Source organism: Scyliorhinus torazame, chromosome 1 (genome assembly GCF_047496885.1).
Source record: "Scyliorhinus torazame isolate Kashiwa2021f chromosome 1, sScyTor2.1, whole genome shotgun sequence".
NCBI classification, from domain to species: domain Eukaryota; kingdom Metazoa; phylum Chordata; class Chondrichthyes; order Carcharhiniformes; family Scyliorhinidae; genus Scyliorhinus; species Scyliorhinus torazame.
In genome coordinates, this window is record NC_092707.1 from 49,072,792 (window position 1) to 49,090,367 (window position 17,576).

At 45.3% G+C, this 17,576-nt stretch overlaps 1 protein-coding gene across 6 annotated transcripts in view; it reads left to right on the plus strand.

The window, feature by feature from the left end:
- Positions 1-17,576, plus strand: part of LOC140402449 (uncharacterized) — a 134,008-nt gene that overhangs the window by 71,778 nt on the left and 44,654 nt on the right. For all 6 annotated transcript variants that reach the window (XM_072490284.1, XM_072490421.1, XM_072490439.1 and 3 more), the window contains one exon: positions 3,797-3,987. In XM_072490284.1, coding sequence (XP_072346385.1) covers positions 3,797-3,987 — 191 coding nt within the window. The remainder of the gene's footprint in view (positions 1-3,796; positions 3,988-17,576) is intronic.

The following is a 17,576-nucleotide window of genomic DNA, read 5'->3' on the forward strand; positions in this document are numbered from 1 at the left end:
TCTTTCCTGATTGGAGTGTCGTCTACAAAGGCAGCATCAATTTAGAATTACCACAGAGTGAGGAGAAATTATGAGACATTTCTGAAAGGGTAGAATGATTTACCACAGGACGTAGAAGCAGAGATCATTTTACAGAGGAGGAAGCAAGAAGTCTTTGATGGAACAGATATGTAGTTGGAAGCTCATCTTGGGATCAGATAGGGCATGAAGGTTGTGAACTATTGTATATGTTGTGTTGCCCTATTATGTATTTTCTTTTATTCCCTTTTCTTCGCATGTACTTAATGATCTGTTGATCTGCTCGCAGAAAAATACTTTTCACTGTACCTCGGTACACGTGACAATAAACAAATCCAATCCAATCCAATCCAATTTCATTCATATTCAGACAGTGACCAAGGAGAAGGAATGTTGTTTGTGTTGGGGATTGAATAGATACATAGCCAAATGGTACAATATTTAGTCCTGTCACAGCTCATTCTGGTCTTGAATGCGCAAAATATATGTCCCAAGTCGCAGATGATACTACTAAAATGCATTGATCTTCCAGAACTTCAGATCTTAAATTGCTCTCTGACTACTTGCCAATAGAGCACTTTATGAGCACATCACTGCATATTGTGCACACATGGACATCAAAATGGACTTTTAAGTTAGCCACATAGCTGCATATTTTAAAATTTTCCAGAGATGAGAGTAACTCTGCTTCAGTGTGAAATTTGCATGCAGTTTTGCTTTGCATGTTCTCCTGTTTGATTAGCATTAAGTAGTCATTTCATGCTGTTCCTAAAATAACTATAGGTAGAAGTTGTGTAATTTGTGAAATGATTCAAATTCACAAACGAGTATTGGGTTTAAGGATACAGCAAAAGCAATCTTCGAAAAGACAATGTTAGTAAGATGATACACATGATAAAATGTTCCTCAAGGGGTTGTCATAGTACTAATGACATTTTAGGAGGTATCGAGGGATAGGTTTAGGTATTTGGGGATTCGGGTAGCAAGGGAATTGACGGGGCTCCATCAGTGGAACTTAATGAAGCTGGTGGAGGAAGCCAGGGAGGATCTTAAAGATACACTGCACTTGACGTTGGCGGGGTGAGTCCAAGTGGTGAAAACCAATATTCTGCCGAGGTTCTTGTTTATTTTTCAAGCTCTCCCGATCTTTATACCAAAGGCCTTCTTTCGGAAATTGAACACAATCATTTTGGACTTTGTATGGGCAGGGAAGGTGCCGAGGGTGGGGAGGAATCTTGTAAGGGATCTAGTTTGAGGGCTATGGTGACGGCAGCGTTGCCAATGGCTTCGAGTAGGCATTCAAGGGGCCCGGTGGTGCAGTCCATGGTGAAGATATGGAATCAGTTGAGTCATTTTAGGGTGGAAGGGATGTTGGTGCTAATACCGCAGTGCAAGAATCATTGGTTTGAGCTGGGGGTGTTGGATAGTGTACACAGGAGATGGAGAGAAGTGGGGCTGGCCAAGGTGAAGGATCTATATTTGGAGGAACAGTTTATCAGTCTGAAGGAGCTAAGGGAGATGGTAGAGGTGCCGAAGTGGAGTGAGTTCAGGTATCTGCAGGTTAAGGACTTTGCGTGAAAGGTCTGGAGGAGGTTCCCTAGGTTGCCGGGATACAGCCTGCTGGAGCGACTGCAGATTCCAGAAGTGGAAGGGGAGGGAACAATTGGGGATTCATACAAGTGGCTGGGGGAGCAGGGAGGCGAGCGGGTGATGAAGATCAAGGAGAAATGGGAAGGGGAGTTGGGTGGGGAGATCAATTGGGGTAGTATGGAGTGAGGCACTCCGTAGGGTAAACAGGACCTCCTGTGCAAGGATGAGCCTGATACAGTTTAAGATGGTGCATATGACTCAGGCGAGGATGAGTGGGTTCTTTCAAGGGGTAGCAGATGTGTGTGAGTGGTGTGGGCGGGGGCCAGTGAATCACGCGCAAATGCTTTGGGGTTGCGAAAAATTGGGAAGATTCTGGGCGGGAGTGTTCACGGTCTTAGCCAGGATAATGGAGGAGGAGGTGGGCCCAGACCCTTTACTGGCGATATTTGGGGTTTCAGAGAAGCCGGTGCTCATGGAAAGGAGGAAGGCCGATGTCATGGCCTTCGCCTCCCTGATTGCATGGCGGCGAATTTTACTTGAGTGGCGGTCGGCATCGCCACCGGAGGTAGCGGCTTGGTTGGGTGACCTGTACAACTTCCTGTTGGGGGATGTTTGTTACTGTGTTTGAGGAGCTGTTCGTCGCAGGGGGAGGGTGATAAAGGGGAACAAATTTGTACAGTCTGTATAGTTGATTGAACATAAGAACATAAGAACTAGGAGCAGGGGTAGGCCATCTGGCCCCTCGAGCCTGCTCCACCATTCAATGAGATCATGGCTGATCTTTTGTGGACTCAGCTCCACTTTCCGCCCCGAACACCATAACCCTTAATCCCTTTATTCTTCAAAAAACTATCTATCTTTATCTTAAAAACATTTAATGAAGGAGCCTCTACTGCTTCACTGGGCAAGGAATTCACAACCCTTTGGGTGAAGAAGTTCCTCCTAAACTCAGTCCTAAATCTACTTCCCCTTATTTTGAGGCTGTGTCCCCTAGTTCTGCTTTCACCCACCAGTGGAAACAGCCTGCCCGCATCTATCCTATCTATTCCCTTCATAATCTTATATGTTTCTATAAGATCCCCCCTCATCTTTCTAAATTCCAACGAGTACAGTCCCAGTCTACTCAACCTCTCCTCGTAATCCAACCCCTTCAGCTCTGGGATTAACCTAGTGAATCTCCTCTGCACACCCTCCAGTGCCAGTACGTCCTTTCTCAAGTAAGGAGACCAAAACTGAACACAATACTCCAGGTGTGGCCTCACTAACACCTTATACAATTGCAGCAGAACCTCCCTAGTCTTAAACTCCATCCCTCTAGCAATGAAGGACAAAATTCCATTTGCCTTCTTAATCACCTGTTGCACCTGAAAACCAACCTTCTGTGACTCATGCACTAGCACACCCAGGTCTCTCTGCACAGCAGCATGTTTTAATATTTTATCATTTAAATAATAATCCCTTTTGCTGTTATTCCTACCAAAATGGATAACCTCACATTTGTCAACATTGTATTCCATCTGCCAGACCCTAGCCCATTCACTTAACCTATCTGAATCCCTCTGCAGACTTCCAGTATCCTCTGCACTTAATTGCTGGGAAGTATGTTTCCTGTGTGTTTATTTGTTGTAACCTGTTTTGATACATGTGTGTAATAAAATACATTTTTTTAAAAATACTACTGGGAAAGGAATAAACATTAATAGTGCTCAATATACAGCTGCAAAATGATATTCAAAATGATGTGATCCCTTACTGAGGAACTGAATATTTTTGCATCTAATCTGCCCGAGGCATTCCTGAGTTGATTACAGTATTTGACACATTTAGAATAAAGCTTCTTATGGTCAACTCAACAATGTACTTAAACCCCCAATATTAGATTAAATTTGCGATAACAGAATGCTTTCATTTCTCAAACTTAACATATTATTCAGTGAGATTGCTCTCTGGTTGAATTGCAAATAAATGTGTAGTTGTGTTGCCTTCCACCCCCTCATTAGGAACTAGCTAAAGAGTAATCAAACTCACTTAACATGAGAAGGTTTTTACGGGCAAAATTATGGGAAGACGGACTGTTTCATTTATTTACAAGTTTGCACCTAACTTAATGATTCACTTTGAATTTTACTGAAATTTATGTAACACTTCCTAATAGGTGCTTAAAGGGTTCCTTTTTCATATTTACTAGGTTTGAAGATAATTCGCTGCTGTAACCACTGTGACATCGTTGGAACTATCAAAGGAGAAAAAAAATTTAAAGGAGCGCACTGGCACTGCTACCGCTGTCGAAACGGTTTCAATAGGCGTGATGAAGCTATTAAGCATTACAAGACTCATTTCCGTAATCCTCATACCACTTTCCAAATTCAAATTACACAGGTGAGTACAGTATGATCTCATTGCTCAAAAAGCCAGTGAAAACTTGAACAAATGTTTTTTTTGATCCCAGCACAAATAGTTAAGTACATTTCAAATAGGTGTCAACATTGGCTGAATGGCTCCACTCTTGCTTCTGAGTCGCACAAGATCCTCTCCACTCCACAGACTTGAACACACAATTTAGGCTGACGTTGCAATGCAATATTGAAGGTGTATTGCGCTATTGGGATGTGTTGTCTTTCAGACTAGACTTTATGATCTTTTGGCTGAACATAAAAGACTTCTTGACATGATTCAAAGAAGAACAGGTGCACTGCCAAAAACTCATTCTCCAATCATACAACTCATGGCTGCCTTGTTTCCCCAGTGCATTTCAAATATATTTATTGGCTGTCAAATGCTTGCAAATATCTCAAGGACATGAAAGGTGCAAATGAAAGTTATTTACTGTCCATTATTAAATTGCGATTTTTGATTATATAGGTCCCAGAAATCCATAGTAATATAATTGTGTCAATTAGTGCCTTCGATCACTGACTTTACTGGAGTTTATAGGGTCAGCAGTAGAATAGCAAATATTGTTTGTTCTGGCAGGCATTCTGGGCCACCATGGCCACATTGTCAGTGCCTGCCATGCAGCTCTTATCCACTTTTGGCAGGACTGGTAGTGCAGAGCACCAGTTTCCTCCTGAGCCAGTGAAGCAATTGACAGGGTCCCAGGAAATTCACTGAGGATAGACTCATAGAGCCACTGGAAATGTAAGTAAAAACACCACTCACCTCCCTCATCCTTGCCTCCCCAATGCTCTCCTGGGACCTAACTGCAGTTGCTGCTGGAATCCCAGCCATCTGACATGTTCATGGCCGAAATCTGCCGAACTACCTCAGGTCTGTCCACAGTTTGCCACTTGCAATCAAATGAGACCTGGATATCAAAATCACAGCTGTCTGTTCGTAGGGGGCTGACTCCATTCATGGGTCGACCAGTTGAGAATTCAATTGTACACAATGTGTAATTGTACCCTATAATGTGTATTTCGAATCTGCTGCCTCTTTGTTTTGTTTGTAAGGCTTGGATCTGCAGGTGCAGAGCAATTTTTTTTAGCAATTTCAGGGGGGGTTTCTTTGAATTTGCCCATTGTTATGTGTAAACCTTGTTACTTGATGAACCTGAAATCACACCCAAACCTGCAGACAGAATTATATCAATCTTCTATATGTAGAATTAAAGGTATATAGATTAATTTCAGTTTACACAGTAGTTTCACAGTATCCCCACTTCTGAGATTTTGCCTTTGTTTTGATATTTTTGAGAAACGTTGTACATTTTTAAACAGTTTCACAATAAATGTTTTTTTTTAAATTTAAAGTGCCCAATTCTTTTTGCCAATTAAACAGCAATTTAGTGTGGCCAATCCACCTACACTGCACATCATTGGGTTCTGAGTGTGAAACCCACCCAGACACGGGGACAATGTGCAACCTCCATCCATCAATGACCCGGGGCCCGAATTGAACTCGGGTCCCCGGTGCCGCGAGACAGCAGTGCTAACCACTGCGCCACCTTGCCACCCTTTTTCACAATAAATGTTGTGGGAAAATTACATATTTTAATTATCACAATATCCAGTAGGCAAAAACGTATAAAAGAAAACTTCCACAAAAGTTGAATCTAATAATTCATCCATTCAAACATTGAATTTCATCCTTTAATTGAGCTGAGATACAATCATAGTTGCAGCATATATTTGTGTAATTCTCCTTGAATATATAGCTATATAGTCTTCGATTGATGGAGGCAGAGCAGGACGGTGAAGGGGCAGAACAAGGCATTTGGAAGGAGCTAAAGCACCGCTGTTAGCCGATTTATAGGAGGCTTTTAAGGCAGCGAGGGAAGTGTCAATGTGAAGAGGCTGATGGCAGAAGTTAGAGGACGTGGGGACAAAGTCACAAGAAGGACAATGATGAAATTTGTTGACAATCATACTGCTGTATGTTTTGCTGCGCTAATTGAGATTTTGAATTGTTTCAAACTGCTACTGCTATAATATAGTCAACACATTTGTTAACAAATAATAAATGGATGATAAAGAATGCAGCTTATCTTACTTGCTACTAACTTGCAATTTCAATTTCCCATTTTCAATCAAATTGACTGGTTCAATTGACTTTGAGTTAACAAATTTTTTCAATTGATAGTTACAAAAAATAAATCAATTTTCTTGTTAAAATTGCATTTTAAATAGTTTTTCACATTGTGGCAGCAATTTGTAAACTTCTAGTTTACATTTGCCATTTATTCTACAGTATATTTACATGTGTTGCTAACTTTGCCTTAGTTTAATTGCTCTGTTTTATCACCTTTGCTCTTGAGTCGTCAGGTACCTTTATGATACCGCCACGTGGTTCAAGTCAGAGTAATGATCAATCATCCAATACACCGCTTTGTAAGATTTAAATCAAAGCACGTTTATTATACACAGTAATCACTACTCATGTACAAATTCTACGTCTAAGCTACTTCTACAGCTAACAGGCCAATACCTAACTTGGAACTGGCCCACCAGGTCAGGGAAACAAATGGCCTTTTGTTCGGGTTCTGAGCCTGCGGGATTCGAAGTTGGTACAGATTGGTAGCTAGGAGCGCCTATCTCGTAGTGAGCGTTGAAGTAAGACTTACAGTTTTGAGCGGCTGTTCAAGAGTGAAGAGCGAGTGAAGAGAGAGCGCCTTGAACTTGGGGCTCAATTCTTATAGTCCCCAGGGGCTTCCCGCCTTTCAGGGCGGGTCCTGTACCTGGTTCCAAGTGATTGGACTTTGTCCCAATCACTTGGTTCGATTTTCTTCAATGCCAGGAGTATACGAAATAAGGTAGGGGAACTGGCAGCATGGGTTGGTACCTGGGACTTCAACGTTGTGGCCATTTCGGAGACATGGATAGAGCAGGGACAGGAATGGATGTTGCAGGTTCCGGGGTTTAGGTGTTTTAGTAAGCTCAGAGAAGGAGGCAAAAGAGGGGGAGGTGTGGCGCTGCTAGTCAAGAGCAGTATTACGGTGGCGGAGAGGATGCTAGATGGGGACTCTTCTTCCGAGGTAGTATGGGCTGAAGTTAGAAACAGGAAAGGAGAGGTCACCCTGTTGGGAGTTTTCTATAGGCCTCCAAATAGTTCTAGGGATGTAGAGGAAAGGATGGCGAGGATGATCCTGGATAAGAGCGAAAGTAACAGGGTAGTTATTATGGGAGACTTTAACTTTCCAAATATTGACTGGAAAAGATATAGTTCGAGTACATTAGATGGGTCGTTTTTTGTACAGTGTGTGCAGGAGGGTTTCCTGACACAATATGTTGACAGGCCAACAAGAGGCGAGGCCACGTTGGATTTGGTTTTGGGTAATGAACCAGGTCAGGTGTTGGATTTGGATGTAGGAGAGCACTTTGGGGACAGTGACCACAATTCGGTGACGTTTACGTTAATGATGGAAAGGGATAAGTATACACCGCAGGGCAAGAGTTATAGCTGGGGGAAGGGCAATTATGATGCCATTAGACGTGACTTGGGGGGGATAAGGTGGAGAAGTAGGCTGGAAGTGTTGGGCACACTGGATCAGTGGAGCTTGTTCAAGGATCAGCTACTGCGTGTTCTTGATAAGTATGTACCGGTCAGGCAGGGAGGAAGGCGCGAGCGAGGGAACCGTGGTTTACCAAAGAAGTGGAATCTCTTGTTAAGAGGAAGAAGGAGGCCTATGTGAAGATGAGGTGTGAAGTTTCAGTTGGGGCGATGGATAGTTACAAGGTAGCGAGGAAGGATCTAAAGAGAGAGCTAAGACGAGCAAGGAGGGGACATGAGAAGTATTTGGCAGGTAGGATCAAGGAAAACCCATAAGCTTTCTATAGGTATGTCAGGAATAAGCGAATGACTAGGGAAAGGGTAGGACCAGTCAAGGGCAGGGATGGGAAGTTGTGTGTGGAGTCTGAAGAGATAGGCGAGATACTAAATGAATATTTTTCGTCAGTATTCACTCAGGAAAAAGATAATGTTGTGGAGGAGAATGCTGAGACCCAGGCTAATAGAATAGATGGCATTGAGGTACGTAGGGAAGAGGTGTTGGCAATTCTGGACAGGCTGAAAATAGATAAGTCCCGGGGTCCTGATGGGATTTATCCTAGGATTCTCTGGGAGGCCAGGGAAGAGATTGCTGGACCTTTGGCTTTGATTTTTATGTCATCATTGGCTACAGGAATAGTGCCAGAGGACTGGAGAATGTGGACCCTTTGTTCAAAAAGGGGAGCAGAGACAACCCCGGCAACTATAGACCGGTGAGCCTCACGTCTGTAGTGGGTAAAGTCTTGGAGGGGATTATAAGAGACAAGATTTATAATCATCTAGATAGGAATAATATGATCAGGGATAGTCAGCATGGCTTTGTGAAGGGTAGGTCATGCCTCACAAACCTTGTTGAGTTCTTTGAGAAGGTGACTGAACAGGTAGACGAGGGTAGAGCAGTTGATGTGGTGTATATGGATTTCAGCAAAGCGTTTGATAAGGTTCCCCACGGTAGGCTATTGCAGAAAATACGGAGGCTGGGGATTGAGGGTGATTTAGAGATGTGGATCAGAAATTGGCTAGCTGAAAGAAGACAGAGGGTGGTGGTTGATGGGAAATGTTCAGAATGGAGTTCAGTTACAAGTGGAGTACCACAAGGATCTGTTCTGGGTCCGTTGCTGTTTGTCATTTTTATCAATGACCTAGAGGAAGGTGCAGAAGGGTGGGTGAGTAAATTTGCAGACGATACTAACATCGGTGGTGTTGTCGATAGTGTGGAAGGATGTAGCAGGTTACAGAGGGATATAGATAAGCTGCAGAGCTGGGCTGAGAGGTGGCAAATGTAGTTTAATGTAGAGAAGTGTGAGGTGATTCACTTTGGAAGGAATAACAGGAATGCGGAATGTTTGGCTAATGGTAAAGTTCTTGGAAGTGTGGATGAGCAGAGGGATCTAGGTGTCCATGTACATAGATCCCTGAAAGTTGCCACCCAGGTTGATAGGGTTGTGAAGAAGGCCTATGGAGTGTTGGCCTTTATTGGTAGAGGGATTGAGTTCCAGAGTCAGGAGGTCATGTTGCAGCTGTACAGAACTCTGGTACGGCCGCATTTGGAGTATTGCGTACAGTTCTGGTCACCGCATTATAGGAAGGACGTGGAGGCTTTGGAGCGGGTGCAGAGGAGATTTACCAGGATGTTGCCTGGTACAGAGGGAAATTCAGAGTACCCAATTAATTTTTTCCAATTAAGGGGCAATTTAGCGTGTTCAATCCATCTTTGGGCTGTGGGGGCGAAATCCACGCAAACACGGGGAGAATGTGCAAACTCCACACGGACCGTGACCCAGAGCCGGGATCGAACCTGGGACCTCGGCGCCGTGAGACTGCAGTGCTACCACTGTGCCACTGCGCTGCCCGTTTAACGTTAAGTATGACCACAAGCATAACACTACATTTTTGTAAGTTAAACGTTCTATTCCATTTTTTAGCAAAAAGGTATATCCCCTTGATTTTTCTCTAAGGGATCCTGCAAACGTCAAGAGAAAAATAAATCTTTGAGCTTTCTCAATTAATTTAAATGACAAGTTAGCTGTTGCATTTCTTTTAAAGATGCGTGATAATAACTAATAACAGAATTGAAATATGGATAACTTCCATTAATCTACTTTTTATGCAATCATGCATAATAATGTGTGGCTCCCTTTCATAGCAACTATAGAAATTAAATCCTTCTGCAATTAATACATTTTGAGTACAGTTATACTTTATTTACCTTAAGTGATATTAGATCTTCTGCAAGTCATTGATGTTTTGGAGTAAAGTACATTTATTGGCAATGATGTTGCAGAGTAATTAAAATGGTTATTGAAGAGAGAATCAATACTTAAATATATTATGGTGACATTTTAAAAAAAAAAAAAGACTTTTCGTTCATGTAGTTTTATTTTTCAAGAAAATGCAAGTTGCAAATGGACTTAAAAAAATAATTTCAATGAAATATTCCCTTTTTAGCAGCCCCTATTGACAGAACTTAAGTGACTAGCAAATAAATTTGATGAATGTCAGTGGAGATTCAGATTGAGTCCCATAACTGCATACATCTAGACCTGTGCTCTTTTGATCAATTAGTTTTTGCCAAATGTTGGTTGGGAAGGAGAAAGAGCGGTGAACATTGTCACTTTTCTATTTCTCATGTTGTTGGCCTTGCTTGCATTTATTGACTATCCCTAATTGCCCTTGAGCGGTGCTGTAGCTGCCTTCTGAAGCTACTGGAGTCTATGTGTTGTACTCATACACAGTACTATTAGGGAGAAAGTTTCAGGATTTTGACCTTGGAACAATGACACAGTTCCAAGTCAGAATGATGTGAGATTTGAAGGTGGCCTTGCAAGTGATGTTGATCCTATGCTTCTGCTACCCTTGTGTCCTTCCAGGCGGTAGAGGTCACAGGTTTGGAAGGTGCTCTCAAAGTAGGATTGGCGAGTTGCTGTGGTGCATTTTATTTATGATACACACTGCTGCTACTGTGTACCCGTGGTGGAGGGAATGAATGTTTAAGTTACTTGATGGAGTACTGATCAAGCGGGCTGCTTTATCTTGGATGGTGTCAAGCTTCTTGGGGCTGCACTCACCCAGGCAACCACGCACAGTAAGGAGGTACTTGGTACAGAATTCACAATTTCTGACATGTTCTTGGAGCTGCAATATTTGTGTAGCTGGTTCAGTTCAGTTTCTGGTCCAAAGTTTAATGGTGGGGGTTTCATTGATGGTCATGCCATTGAATGTCATGAGAGAATCTAACAAGGGGAGATGGTCATTGCCAGGCACTTGTATGGTGCGAATATTTATTGCCATTTATCTATAAAAACTTGAGAGTTTAATATTTCATAGGTGTCAAAACTGGGGTTTGTTGCAATGCCGCATTCTGTAGATTAAAAATGTGTAATTAATTTGAATATATGTTTGAATTATTTCTATCACGTTTTTACTCTGCCACAGTAACAAAACATTAAAGTCACAATTTACATCCTATGTGATTACGATAAACTATCCCTCCTTTCTTTTTCAACCCGACTGTAGCTTTTGACATAATTGACCAAACCATCCTTCAGCAACACCGCATCGATGTCATCCAGCTGGGTGGACTCCACTCGCATCCTTATTCCAGTTCGAGTCGGAACCAGAGAATCAGCTGGAATGGTGTTATAACTTGCCTGCTTACCATTGGCTGGGGACTAATGACAATCCCACAATCCTGTGGGAGTATGAGCTTCCCCAATAAGGGGGGTGGAGAAATCATTAGCAGACACCTTGTATAAATAAAGCTGGCCAGTTTGGAACTAGCAGGAAGGAGTAAGCAGCAAGTGAGGTTGCTGCTGTTATGTATATATATGTTATTGTAAATAAATGTTATTTCTTGTGTCCTTGAAACTCGTGATGGATTCTTCGTGGCCCTCACAAAACTAGCGACGAGGGTTAAAGTGAATAGCTGTATACACTGCTGAAGCCACCTCCCTGGAATTTTGTTGGATACAGGTTGGAAGTTGTTTTCTATTACACCATGCCTCTGTACGGACGTTTAGATGTTTTTGATGCTGCGCTGGAAAGCTGGAACCAGTATGCACAATGGATGCGTTACTATTTCCGGGGAACCAATATCACTGAAAACGAGCGCCAGATGGTCATATTGCTCACCGCCTGCAGCCCGCATACGTTTGGGGTGATTAGGAGCCTTATGTACCCAGCTGCGCCGGACACCAAAATGTTTGAGGAACTTGCGAATTTAGTGGGGCAGCATTTTAACCCATCCCCGTCCACGATAGTCCAACGTTACCGGTTTAATACCGCTGAGAGGACCCCAGGACAATCCCTTGCCGATTTTCTATCCAGGCTACGCAGGGTTGTGGAGTACTGTGACTATGGTGAGACCTTGTCAGAAATGTTACGCGACCGTTTGGTTTGCGGTATTAACAATGCGGCCACCCAGAGAAAGTTGTTAGCTCAGCCAACATTGACTTTTCAACAGGCCATTCAAATAGTATTGTCCCGAGAGAGTGCAGAACGAGGAGTGCAGAAGATACAGGGAATGGAAGTGCATGCCTTGGGGCACAACCCCTTCCGTCCGAAAATGTCCCCCCGCACTCCTGCGGTACCTTGGGCGAGACGACGTCCGGATCGATGCCAGTGGCCGTCGGACATTCCTCCCCGAAGGGAGCCTTCTCCAGAACCAATGGATGAGGAGCCATGTCCATGTCAGACTTGTAGGCGCTGACCCCGTCATGGACGCCGGTCATGGGGTCGCCAGAAGCGCCGTCATTCTGACCGAAACTGGGACCAGCCCAGGGGCCGTACCTATCATGTGGATGAACCTGCGGCGACTACTCCTGAGGACGCGGAGACAGAGGAAGACTGCCTGCAGCTGCATGGTGTGGCAGCTCCCCGTGTGGCCCCCATTAAGGTGACAGTACGGGTCAATGGTCACCCGCTCGAGATGGAGTTGGACACTGGCGCAGCGGTCTCCGTGATCGCCCAGAGGACATTCGACCGCATCAAGCAGGGTATACAGACCATTACATTAACCGACACACAGGCCAGGTTGGCCACCTACACGGAGGAACCATTGTACATCGCAGGAGCTACGATGGTCCCTGTTGTTTATGGACGCCAGGAGGGGTGTTTCCCACTTATCGTGGTGCGCGGCCATGGGCCCAGCCTGTTGGGTCGGGACTGGTTGCGCCATTTGTGCTTGCAGTGGCAGCACATCCTCCAAACAGTTTCTGGAGGGTTGACTGATGATTGGTGCTGGGATGATACCCGGATGTATTTCAGCCCGGTTTGGGGAAAATAAAAGGGGCCGTAGCCCATATCCAAGTCGAACCAGGAGCCACGCCGCGCTATTTCCAGGCCTTGCTCGAGAAGGTAGAAGGGGAGCTCACTCGTTTGGAAACTTTGGGTATTATCAGGCCCGTCCGTTTCGCTGACTGGGCAGCACCAATTGTACCTGTAATGAAGCCAGATGCCACTGTTCGCTTGTGCGGCGACTATAAACTTACAGTGAATACGGCTTCCCAACTCGACCGATATCCAATGCCTCGCATAGAGGATCTCTACGCAAAGCTTGCAGGTGGACTCTCATTCACAAAATTAGATATGAGTCACGTCTACCTACAGTTGGAGCTTGACCCTGTCTCCCGACCATATGTAACGATTAATACACACCGGGGCCTGTATGAATATACACGGTTGCCCTTTGGAGTATCCTCTGCCTGCGCTATTTTTCAACGCGTTATGGAGGGCATTTTGAGAGGTTTACCGCGTGTCGCTGTCTACTTAGATGACGTTTTGATCACAGGGACGTCAGAGCAGGAACATTTGGAAAATCTGGAGGCTGTCCTTAGACACTTTTCGGAGGCTGGAGTCCGTTTACGTCGCACAAAGTGCGTCTTTCAGGCGAAGGATGTAGTCTACCTGGGTTATCGGGTGGACCGTGAAGGTTTGCACCCCGTCGCAGAGAAGGTGCGCGCGATTCAACAGGCCGCCGCCCTGCTTGACACTTCGCATCTTCGTTCTTTTCTCGGTCTCATAAACTATTACGGGAAGTTCCTCCCCAATCTGGCAACTACGCTGGCCCCGTTGCACCTTCTGCTAAAGAAAAATCACACCTGGGTTTGGGGTAAGCCTCAAGAAACCGCTTTCCGGCGGGTAAAGCAACAATTGTCGTCGTCTGGGTTACTAACCCACTATGATCCTGGAAAGCCTTTGCTCGTCACATGTGATGCATCCCCTTATGGTATTGGGGCAGTCCAGTCCCACAAGATGCAGAACGGGGGCGAGCGGCCGATAGCTTTCGCCTCCTGCACATTGACTGCAGCGGAGAAAACGAGGCCTAAAAAAGCAGTCTTCCGGGTCAATGGACACGAGACTGGCTTGCTTTTTGTTTTCATATAGAACCATCCCCCATGCGGTGACTGGGGTAGCTTCTGCAGAACTCCTAATGGGCCGGAGACTTTGCACCCACCTTAGAATGGTTTTCCCGGACATTGGTGCAAAGGTACGCCGCACACAAGAACGGCAGGGACAGGGTTTTTCTCTGCATCGGCCAATTTGGCAGTTTGCGCCCGGTGATCCAGTGTTCGTTCGAAATTTTGCAGGTGGTGCCCAGTGGGCCCCTTGCGTAATCTGTCGCCAAATGGGCCCTATATCTTACCAGGTGCAAGCCCAGGGTCGTCTCCAGCGCAAACATGTAGACCACGTTCGGTCCAGAAGGCTATCCTTTCCAAAGATTCCCCGCCCCCGGAGCTAATTTCTACAGCCGCTGAGACCAGAGACAATGGGAAGTAGTCCTCGCAATCTTCCTCTGGTGCCTCACTCAAAGCCTGCGCAGGTCGTTACAGAACCGCGCGGAGATAGAGACGCTGAGATGACAGAGGCAGCAGACTCTGACTCCGAGATGGAGACACAGGACGCATCAGAGGGGGAATCCTCGGGCCCACGGGCAGTGGATGTACAACCGTTACGCCATTCATCGCGGAAGCGCCAGTCTCCGTCTCGTTACACGCCGCCCGATCCAACGCCTCGTGCAAATGGTGTCCGGCCTGCGGCAAAACGAGTCCGACGCCCTCCTTGGTCAGGGTCTTCGGTGGGTTCCTTGGATTTCGGGGGGGAAGAATGTTATAACCTGCCTGCTTACCATTGGCTGGGGACTAATGACAATCCCACAATCCTGTGGGAGTATGAACTTCCCCAATGACGGGGGCGGAGAAATCATTAGCAGACTCCCTGTATAAATAAGGCTGGCCAGTTTGGAACTAGCAGGAAGGAGTAAGCAGCAAGTGAGGTTGCTGCTGTTATGTATATATATGTTATTGTAAATAAATGTTATTTCTTGTGTCCTTGAAACTCGTGTTGGATTCTTCGTGGCCCTCACAAAAAATGGCTTCTCTTCCCACCTTTTACTTTGTAGTCCCCAGATCTATCCTTGGCCCCCTCCTATTTCATAGCGACATGATGTATTTGTATCTATCCCTCCACTGTCCTGAAATTGTCAGGTTGCTTGGTCAACATCCAAGCCATGAAACCGGGAGTGCAGACTACTGAGCAAGGTCCCATCTAATGCCGCACTCAACTGGGGGAAGTTGGCCCCATATAGCTGTGTAAAGTAAGGGGTAATGGAAATCCCCAAAATATTTAAATCCCTTGTGGGACCATCTAAAGGGGAAATTAGCAAGGCATCCTGGTTTACCCCTCGCCTCTGGCTTAGTAAAGTTGATCTTGTAACCAGAAAGTGCACTAAAATTATCCACCACTCCAATAATGGAAGGGATCGAAACACCAGGATTTGACACGGACAGCAGCGCATCATCCCCATAAATCGTGATCTTGTGCTGCTTCATCCCACATTCCAACCCCGATATCAAGGGATCTAATCTAATGGTCTCCGCCAGTGACTCAATGGCCAGCGTAAACAACAAGGAGTACAGATGATAACCCTGCCTAGTCCCTCTCTGAAGCCCAAAGTCCGACGACCTTAAACCGTTCGTGAGCACTGCTGCCATGGGTCTACGATACAGTATTTGAATCCACTTAATATAATTCTCCCCCAATTCAAAACCTCGCAATTTATAAACCAGGTAATTCCACTCAACTCGGCCAAGGGGTAGTACAGTGGGCAGCATTGTTGCTTCACAGCTCCAGGGTCCCAGGTTCGATTCCCGGCTTGGGTCACTGTCGTGTGGGGTCAGCACGTTATCCCCGTGTGTGCGTGGGTTTCCTCCGGGTGCTCCGGTTTCCTCCCACAGTCCAAAGATGTGCAGGTTAGGTGGATTGGCCATTCTAAATTGCTCTTAGTGTCCAAAAAGATTAGGTGGGGTTACGGGGATAAAGGGGATAGGGTGGAGGCGTGGGGCTTAAGTGGGGTGCTCTTTCCAAGGGCCGGTGCAGACTTGATGGGCTGAATGGCCTCCTTCTGCACTGTAAACTCTATGATTCTATGAAATGCTTTCTCTGTACCAGCCTCCCCGAACAGGCGCCGGAATGTGGTGACTAGGGGCTTTTCACAGTAACTTTGTTTGAAGCCTACTTGTGACAAGCAATTTTCATTTCATTTCTGCATCTAGGGAAATAACCAGCCCATCCTGTGCATGCTTCTGAAAAGCCTGATCACATTTGGAAGCCTTCTAATGTTATTACTTAAAATCTTCCCCTAATAAACCCAGTCTGGTTCTCCTGCATGAATTTCAGCAGGATGTCTTCCAGCCTTTGACTAGAACCTTCGATAACTGTTTCAAGTCAACATTCAGAGGAGATATTGGCCTATAGGAATCACACTCCTCTGGGTCCTTGGTGGCCTTCAGAATCAAATAAATATTAGCCTCACTTGGATTGGATTGGATTGGATTGGATTTGTTTATTGTCACGTGTACCGCGGTACAGTGAAAAGTATTTTTCTGCGAGCAGCTCAACAGATCATTAAGTACATGGGAAGAAAAGGGAAGAAAATACACAATAGGGCAACACAACCTATACAATGTAACTACATAAGCACTGGCATCGGATGAAGCATCCAGGGTGTAGTTAATGAGGTCAGTCCATAAGAGGGTCATTTAGGAGTCTGGTGACAGTGGGGAAGAAGCTGTTCTTGAGTCTGTTCATGCGTGTTCTCAGACTTCTGTATCTCCTGCCTGATGGAAGAAGTTGGAAGAGTGAGTAAGCCGGGTGGGAGGGATCTTTGATTATGCTGCCTGCTTTCCCCAGGCAACGGGAGGTGTAGATGGAGTCAATGGATGGGAGGCAGGTTTGTGTGATGGACTGGGCGGTGCTCACGACTCTCTGAAGTTTCTTGTGGTCCTGGGCCGAACAGTTGCCATACCAGGCTGTGATGCAGCCGGATAGGATGCTTTCTATGGTGCATCTGTAAAAGTTGGTAAGGGTTAATGTGGACATGCCGAATTTCCTTAGTTTCCTGAGGAAGTATAGGCGCTATTGTGCTTTCTTGGTGACTTGGAGTTGATGGCACCATCCCAGACTCAAGGAATGACAGTACGTATCCACCAATGGGGTTAATAACAAATCCTTAAACTCCCTATAAAACTCAAAGCCATACGGTCCAGGTGCCTTACCCGGCCAAAGCTCCGTAATGGCCTTCAATACCTCCTCCCGAGAAAGAGGAACATTAAGAGCTCCAAATTGGCTTTCTACGCTTCAGGGAAGCGAAGAAATGCTCCATAATTGCCAACTCGCCACCAGGTTGCTCAGACTTTTATAATCCCTCCTAGAATTCCCTAAAAACCCCATTTATCTCATCTGTCTTCGTAACCCTTTTCCCTCCAACAAGGCGCAAAGAGGAGATCACTCTGGAGTCCTCTGGTGCCTTTATCCTAACTCGCATCAAATCCAGTTCAACCGTCATCCCTGTGTGCACTGCTCTACATGGCGCCTAATTAAGAAATACCTCATTTAAAATTTCTCGTCCCTGTTTTCAAATTCTTCCATGGCTTTACCTCTCCCCATCTCTAGCCTCCTCCAACCCTCCGAGATACTGGTGCTCCTCC